The sequence below is a fragment of the Gouania willdenowi genome, chromosome 12, assembly GCF_900634775.1.
Source record: "Gouania willdenowi chromosome 12, fGouWil2.1, whole genome shotgun sequence".
Classification (NCBI taxonomy): Eukaryota; Metazoa; Chordata; class Actinopteri; order Blenniiformes; family Gobiesocidae; genus Gouania; species Gouania willdenowi.
The window spans coordinates 28275533-28284331 of record NC_041055.1 but is presented as its reverse complement, the minus strand read 5'-3'; the positions used below and the strand labels follow the sequence as shown (position 1 = coordinate 28284331).

At 36.5% G+C, this 8799-nt stretch overlaps 1 protein-coding gene across 2 annotated transcripts in view; it reads right to left on the bottom strand.

Annotated features, from left to right (window-relative positions):
• Positions 1-2862: 2862 nt before the first annotated feature.
• The window catches only part of col27a1a (collagen, type XXVII, alpha 1a), a 133302-nt gene continuing 127365 nt past the window's right edge, over positions 2863-8799 (bottom strand). For both annotated transcript variants that reach the window (XM_028462745.1, XM_028462744.1), the window contains 7 exons: positions 7524-7559; positions 7412-7438; positions 7241-7291; positions 6560-6728; positions 6373-6482; positions 5046-5264; positions 2863-4080 (listed from right to left, as the gene is read on the bottom strand). In XM_028462745.1, coding sequence (XP_028318546.1) covers positions 3934-4080; positions 5046-5264; positions 6373-6482; positions 6560-6728; positions 7241-7291; positions 7412-7438; positions 7524-7559 — 759 coding nt within the window. In that variant the 3' untranslated portion in view covers positions 2863-3933. The remainder of the gene's footprint in view (positions 4081-5045; positions 5265-6372; positions 6483-6559; positions 6729-7240; positions 7292-7411; positions 7439-7523; positions 7560-8799) is intronic.

Genomic DNA, 8799 nt, shown 5'->3' with positions numbered 1-8799 from the left:
TAATTTGCTCACAAAAATGTCATAAACATCTAAAAGTGACTAAATATTACAGAAGGGGAGATATTTTTTTCTGGCCACATGCATTTCGGACTAATATTTAGTTGAGCAAACAATTTAAAACTACTTTTAATGGTTCATTCAAATAGATTTTTTTGCACATTTTAAACATTTGTCTCGTAATCAATGTAAACATTCAGACAAGAAGTAAGACACCACAGACAAATTGAAAGTATTTATTGACAAAATGAAACCTGAACAATGAATAAAACATAGACATGTAAAGAATTAGGGCACCAGAAATGTGTTTTATTCTTTCTTTCTTTCTTTCTAGGTTCAACCGACTGCTTATAACTGCCAGAAATTTCAACACTTATTTTTTACAAATGCAAAAAGAAAAATGGATGTTTCTGTAAGTCCTGCTTAAAGAGTGAGGTATTCTTAGCTTGTTGAAATGTTTACAATAGATTTCCAAAAAAAAAAATTATAAAATAAAAAATAATTCACATATCTGCATAACTCTTTAAAACAAGCTTTATAGTATAGCACAGTCTTAGTACAGTACATGTTTGATTAACATAAACAAAAAAACAAAAACAAAAAACAGATCAAAATTATAAAAATAAAAGAATTAACATTGAAATAAATTTGTTCTCTGGAGCCCCAAATTTACACATAACACAAAACTATAAACTTCAAGAGCAGTCGGGATGACAGATATTTAAAGATGTCAGAGAGTAGTTACTGCTTCACCCAACAGAATCTTTTTTATTTTATTTTATTAAAACCACGATAAAGACATTAAATAACATTAAATTAGCAAAAGGGGATCCACTGTATACAGCAAGGTTCACATAATTATTAACATTTGTGTCCAGCTACAAAGAAAAAGAAGCTTTTATTTCATTTAAAATATGTCCACTGATTGTGTTTCCAAAAATATTACATACAGCTGTGTCTATGCGAGTGTGTGTCTGTGTGTGTGGGTGTGTGTGTGTGTGTGTGTTGGTGGGGGTGTCTTTGTACAGTAAGAAGGCTTTATGTTTAGAAATAGTGTGATTGATACTGGTTTACAAAAAAGAAGAAGACATCTGGATACAGTTTTAAGAGTTATTTTTTAAGTGTTTTTATTCTCCTCTACAATAAGCATCTTTAAAATTACAGCATTAACAAGAAAGAAATGAGTTTAATCAACGACAGATGTCGGACTATTGGAAAAAATGAATGAAAAAATGGAGAAAAAAGAGGACAAAAGGGGGCAAAGGGGAAACAAAATTAAAATAGAGAAAAAAGAAAGACAAAAAGGTGAAAAAAGAGGGGAAAAAAGGGAAAAAAAATAAAAAGAGAAAAATAAGTGCAAAAAAAAACAAAAAAAAGGGGGAAAAAAGGAAAAAAAGAAAAAAGAAGGAAAAAACCTCAAAAAAACTGAATGGGTGTCACCATTAGAGTACATAATGAAGCGACGGCAATAATGGATAGGGTCTGTTTTGGTGAACATGCACTAGTGGTGTTGTTTCAGCACTGCCGATAGCACCTTGGGTTATTTTTGAACCATTTTAACTTAGCACCAAACATTACACTAAAAATGGGATTAAAGAGAAAGAAATTCGGTTAGTTTCTCTTCTCCCATGGCCCAGTTCTCATCCTGCTTGTAGCTCTCACTTTGCTGTTAACTGCGTGGGGGGGGGATTCTTGGTCCCACATGGCGCTGGATAAATAACATCTGGGTCATTCCATGTCATTTCAACAATTTGTTAGGACATCCCACGCACTTTGGTCTCTGACAAAGTGGGTCTTCTGACAATTTCACCAATTGTTCCCTATTAATTAATAGGAACACTGTACATTTTTAGTTTGATATTTTTGAGATATGGCCAATTTAGTGAGGGGGTCATATGTGGAATTTTGTGTCCTTATTTTTCTTCCATTTTCAGCTTCCAATATCTCAGGAACTACACCACATAGGAAACTGAAATTTGGTATATTAATACAGCTCCACCTACTCTCTCAGAATATACAAAAATATCTGCTATACATCCTATCTGGTGAATATGCCAGCCCATCAAAAAAGTTTGTCTGGGTTTGGGTCTGGAACATGTTTGGGCTTTCAGTAAATAACTTAGCATATGTCTCAGCTCCCTGTAATTTGATCAGCTTAGAACTATGAACATAGACTGTTCACATAACTAATGATTAGTCATTTTATAGGCCCATAACTAGTGATTAGTCATTAGTTATGGGCCTATAAAAATTGTTTTTTGCGTTGGGTCATGGGTGAGTCTCTTGAAATCTGAAAAAAAAACTTTTTTTTTTAAAACTATTTTTATAGGCCCAAAACTGGATGTGGGAATCTGATCTGTTTTAATTCATAATATAAAGTTTACTCAGGATGTAAAATCTATTTTTCTTTATGCAAATTCTTCATTTTTATGTTGGACCCCAACTTTGGATTATTTCACCACTCACGGATCTTGAGGCCATTGTAGCTTGGCTCTGTGTATCATAATCATTTATTGTTTATTAGTTTTTCACTAGTAACATAAAATGATAAATTGAAGAAAATGTAGAACATGAGAAATGTGTTCATAATTTATATTATATTTTCAAAAATAAATGTTTTTCTGATGCAATGCTTTTTATATTTTTTATGTTTTTATAGTGAAGTGCACAGGATGTCCTGAAAATTTGTAGAAATTTCATGAAATGATCCATTTAGATATTTAAGTATAATTATTTATTGTTTATTAGTTTTTCACTTGTAAACGAGAGTAGGTGGAGCTGTATTACTATACCAAATTTCAATTTCCTATGTGATGTAGTTCTTGAGATAGTGGAAGCTGAAAATGAATGTAAGTTGGCCATATCTCAAAAAATATTCATCCAATCAAACTAAAAACTTACCGTGTGTCTATTGAATAATCACGGAACAATAGGTAAAAATGCGTGGGCCGTTTATGAAATGTCATGGAATGACCAAATACCTTTTTTACATTTTTAATCATAAGTAAAGAAGGGATTAAAGCTACTAAATACAGACTCCACAGTTACAGGGGGATTTTATTTAACAACCTGCTCTGAACTAGAGTTTCATCATGTTCCAGGAAGTGGCATCTACTTCAATATTATTAATGTTTTTGCAGCACCACACTAATCTGAATGCGTACATAATGGGAGAAAATTTAAGTTTCTTATGTGAAGGCAAATTTAAAACAATTATTTGTTTGTTTTTCTCCCTCTGGTGTAAGATCACCAGGAGACGAGCACCAAAAATAATCAATCAAATGAAAAGTCGGCACCCCTGAATGATCCTTCCATAAATGTTTAAAATATCAAATTATCCTCTCATTTTTCTATTGCACTTAAAGATTATTTCTTTACATGAGACATCCACGTATACAAGTTAATAATAATAAGCATATATATATTTATATGTACATTAAATGATTATTTCATCTACTCTCTTCTGACACAAGTGGATTCCCGGTAAATTCCCCCCCAAATAAATTCACACAGTATACAGACTGTGTGCAGTTATAAAAATAAGTTACTATAATGTCCTTTTGATGAAACTTGGCCTTTGTCTCCTTTCACTTAACAATGTTCTGGAGGGATTTTGTGGCATTTTTCCAAGCAGGCACACAAGTGAAGATCCTTCTGGAAGAGCCTGAGGAAGTTCTGCCATATTGGAAAAGTTATTAGTGCAAGAACTCCCCTGGTTCTGCTCCTCTTCCTCTTCCTCTTCTCTGTGCACGACTTCCTCCCTCTGTGTCTGCAGTCCAACGGGAGTTTGGCAGAGTGAAGCAGGATCTTCTCTGAGAGGGTTGGTGGTGGTTTTCTCCCACTTGGTCAGTGTTTAGCCATACTTATCTCTGATGAGCACACATGCACGAGTGTGTCCTGCAGGTCCATCCCTCCACGCTCAGAAGACTCCAACCCTCACAGGAAGCACACAGGACCTACTTCTAGGTGGTAATGGGAGCCGGGACTGGTTTGAGGAAGGTTGTAGATGTCGACCACAGGGAGCAGGGCAGGGTCCAGGGAGTGGAACACAAAATGAGTCTGGTGCCAGCGTCCATCTTTCATCTAGAATAATATATAAATATAACAAGTATGTTAAGCCATATTTATTCATTTTAAGATGTTTTTACACTTTCGCTAATGCTAACAGTTCTAAAGGCATTTATTTAGCACAGAAAAGCTGGTAAAAAAAAGGCTCTTTAAATGATTATTAAAATGAATATTAGGCATATTAATGTGATTAATGGCCTAATAATCTGTGGTGCAGTGGTTAGTTATCACAGCAATATCAAACAGATAGTCATAAATCAAGGGTGTCAAATTCATTTTAGTCAGGGACTAAATACGAAGCAGTTTATCTTGAAGGAGCATAGGGCAGGATTTAGAAATCAGACTCCATAGCGACACCACGGTTGTTTGTGTAACTACGGCAGCACGCATTCACTGTTAATCACCGGAGCACAGCTGACTAAATACTGTGTACAGAGGATGGATACCTGACCGAAGCCTGACGGGACACGACGGTACTGGACGGGTTGGGTTCTGACAGATATTTAGAACGGGTGGTTGAGTTCAGTCAGTAACCCGGCGTGCGTGGGTGGTTTAAGGCACCGGGCGGAAGGTGGGTCGGCAAAGGGGATCGGGTCTCGGCGGCATCTTTTTAGCCTCCTCAGAAGCAGTTTTAAACGTTTTGCTTGCCTTGGCCATGACCAGGAGTCAAACAGGTGGAAAAAAGCCTTTTAGCCCAATGAGTAGATCCGAGCCTGTGGTCACATGACTTGCCGTAAAGTGATATGTTCTGCAGGCATTCACCAGGTCACATGACCTGGCCAAAGACGGTCCGTCTCTCCAAACTTACATAGTCGGTATTTCAAGAGGGAAGCCCCGCTCGGAGCATTGATACCGTTAAGCGCTGTATATTGGCCTGAGGAATCATTTAAAATATCTCATATGGGTCAACTCTTTAGGTCAAAAAGTCTGCAGTGTGCCTTTAATTTGGTGAAATAATGTGAAAGCGGCTTTATCCATACCCAGCAGGAGTCTTCCAAGATTTCCGGCTCAAGCTCTCCTCCGACTTCAAACACCTCCCCCGTCCAGGCCTTGAACTTCACAGACTGCTGTGTGACGGGCAGGTCCTCGGCCGACCTCCACACAGAGACGTCGAGGCAGTGGACGATGATGTGCTGCATGGCCTCTGAGCTCAGGAGATGGAGGAAGTTCATCTGGACGCGGCCGACGCTGATCGTGGGCTGATCAAAACACCAGAGAAAAGGACCGTTTAACGTGCCTGTTTTTTCTTAGCGAGCACAGGGTTGGGGTCAATTACAATTGTTAATTACAATTACAAGTCTTCAATTATCCATGTTCAATTACAACTCAATTACAATTATGTTGACGATATATTTTTCAATTACAATTAAAATTACAATAATTATTTTGTCACTTGCAATTACTTTGTCAAATACAATTAACCCTCCTATTATCATTGGGGTCAACTTTACCCCATTCAATGTTTATCATTAAAAAAAAAAAAAATGTTTTAATTGTGCTGAATACATATTGCACGCATTGGTGTTCCTCTGGGGTCAATTTGACCCCCAGCTTTTTTTTAGCTGTGTAAAACGTGCCTGTCTGTGTGTGACTCATGTGTGACCTCACAACCACCTTGACATGATGGTGGCGCTGCAGAAAAGGTCATATCATCACCACAACCAATAGGGTTCATACTCTTGAGGTCATTAATGTTGTCAGTAAATTTGAGAAGATTTGGATGAGAACTACTCAAGATAAATTAAATCTGTCCTGATGATGGCGCTAGAGAACAGGTCATGGTTTCATTATCAAAGGGTTATTTAACGTTTTCAACAAATAAACAAAGTGTCTGACACAAAAACTTGGTCTTCAATTTTCTGATAATCATTTTCTGGAGGCAAATATCCCTGGGGTCAGATTGACCCCAAAAGTAAAATGTGTTAGTAATATTTGAGGATATTGAGGTTAATCATTTAATTAGTTTTTCACCTCTTGGTTACAATGTTAGGCTTCCCATTCAATAAAATATTGGTATTAATATTTTTGGTGTGGGCGTCAGTATACCCTAGATTTAAGTTATTTTTAAATGATAAAATGATTCTCAAGACAACTGACAGGTAAACTTGATATGAAACATAATTTAATAATTGTTAACTACGTATGTGTAAGCCATAGAACTTTAACAGTTTTTTTAAATTGATTTTTTTTACTTTTACAATTACAATTCAAATAACCTCAATTGTAATTAATCATAAATTACACAATTATAATTATAATTGACCCCAACTCTGCTTGTTACTGTGAAACAAGTTGTGCGTTTCCTACCTTGGATGCGGTTACTGGTTTCAGACAGGTCTGTCCACCACCAGTAAAGTTGCAGGTGACTTCTATTGTGTCTGATGAGCAGCCCAAGTTTGGATCAATCCAGTAGGTGCCTGAATACAAATATACATGAAATGTATATGCTGAGGATAATCACCACTTTAGAACCAAAACTGCCACTCATGCTTACCGTCATTAAGCCTTTGTTCACAGCTGTGCAGGTCCCTGCAGATGCGGGTTGGGTTTTCCTGTGTGCCCAGTGGGTTCTTTAGACTCTGGATCAGGTTACTGAGGTAGTGGAGGGTCTTAAAGATCTCTGCGCCTTGGTCCAGCATCGGGAAGTCCATTACTGGCTTAGTCTATAAAAAACAAAACAGAAAAACAAAAAAGAAATGGTCATCACGTTCGGAAATGCGAAGACCAAGGGTGTCAAACTCATTTTAATTCAGGGGCCAAATATGTAGCAATTTGACTTCAAGTAAGTCGCAGATTTTACGCAGGAAAACAAGTAATTTCAACATCATTGCTTAGTTTGCACTTCTACCTATACATAAATACTAAATATATACAATATCCAAGCAATAACTCATACATATCAGTCCCAACAAGATCTTCACTTTAAATTTCTTAAATTTTGTGACCAATTTCTATTTAATTAAGGGAAATATAATGTCATAATTTGAAGAAAATTGAAGGATTTTGTAAATATTACATGTAAATATTGTTGAGTTTCATATACACAGTTTTCTCTGTCATTTTTACTTTCTCCCACGGGCCACAATGGATTCTTCAAAGGGCCGGATTTGGCCCCCGGGCCATTAGTTTGACACATGTGGCATAGACAAACATGTTGTCGATCTATTCTACTGACCTCAGGCCTGATGGAGGTCAGTGAGTCCTCAAACACAAGACCGTCATCTATCTGCAAGAAAATGAAGAAGAAAAATGCTGAATGATATTCTAAGACGTTATAGTATTTTTCTGGATAACATATTAAACCATTTTCTGCCATAATGCAATCTGAAAACATAACATATCTTACAAATGATGGAGGAACAGCTGGCGGACCCTGAGGAGGGAACAAAAGACAAATTCAGACTTATGTCACTCAAAAAAACATCCAGTTAAACTAAGGTCATAATGGGAAGACTTACTGGGAGTCCTGGAGGTCCTCGAGGTCCAGGAGATCCCTAATGAAGAAAACATACTTTGTAAATACACTGATCAGGCAGAAATTTAGAATCAATATGCAATGCACTCTGACATCTGTTAGTGGTCATATTTTTTGATTGATTTTGTTCTAAATTAACTCCTGGGTTCTTAAAGGGATCCTCCACTGTTTTTACAAATGTGGCCTAAATCTTTAAAATGAGATGTATGCCTAACAAAACACAATATTTTGCACAATATATTAACTTTTAAAAATGGGACTACTTTACCGTTTTCGATTTTATGCGCCGCATTGTGGAAATGACGCCATTGATGACACAGATCGCCCCTTTCAGTCTATTGAGTTCTACAGGAGTGAAGCATTCAGGATCATTTAGCAGCTTTTTCTGTCAAACTACAACTTGTGCTGCTTTAGGTTGCTCTGAAAATCTGTAAAAGTTAAAAATGTTGATGTAAACCTCTTCTGTTTACCAAAATTTGATAAACAAAATCAGTGCGCCGAAAGAATCTGTTGTATTTACATGCAACTGGAGCTCTTCTTCTCTTCTTCATGCCGTCTACGAAACAGCAGAGTCGGAACTGTCGCCCCCTTGCAGTCACAGATTTTTTCAGCTCACGAATTTTGTTTATCAAATTTTGGTAAACAGAAGAGGTTTACATTTACTTTTTTTTAACTTTTACTGATTTTTAGAGCAACTAAAAGCAGCACAAGTTGTCATTTGGACTGAAAAAGCTGCTAAATGATCCTAAATGCTTCATCTCCTATAGAGGGGCAATATGCGTCACCAATGATGTCATTTCACATGGTGGCACACAGGGTAAAGTAGTCCCAGTTTTAAAAGTGAATAAAATGCATATTGTGCAAAATAATGTGTTTTGTTAGTCTTTGATCTTCTAATAAGAACATTTCAAAGGTTTTAGGCCACATTTGTAAAAACAGAGGAGGATCCCTTTAAGTAAATACAGGTATTTGTGTTTTGAATATCTCTTAAAAATTCATATCTCGGTTTCTAATTGACCAATCTTTATGAAATTTGCCTCAGTATTGTCAGGTTGGTTCCTCATATACTACACCAATTTTCATACAGATCAGATCTGGATTGTGCATTTCATTCCAACATTTCCAAAAAAATGGGGGTGCCCATACATTTGGGCCTACTGTATCATTATTAATGGGGATAGACATTTCTTACAGGCCTTTAAAGTGTGAATGACTATGGTACCATGATTAAAAAATGATCCAGATAACTGCCAATATCT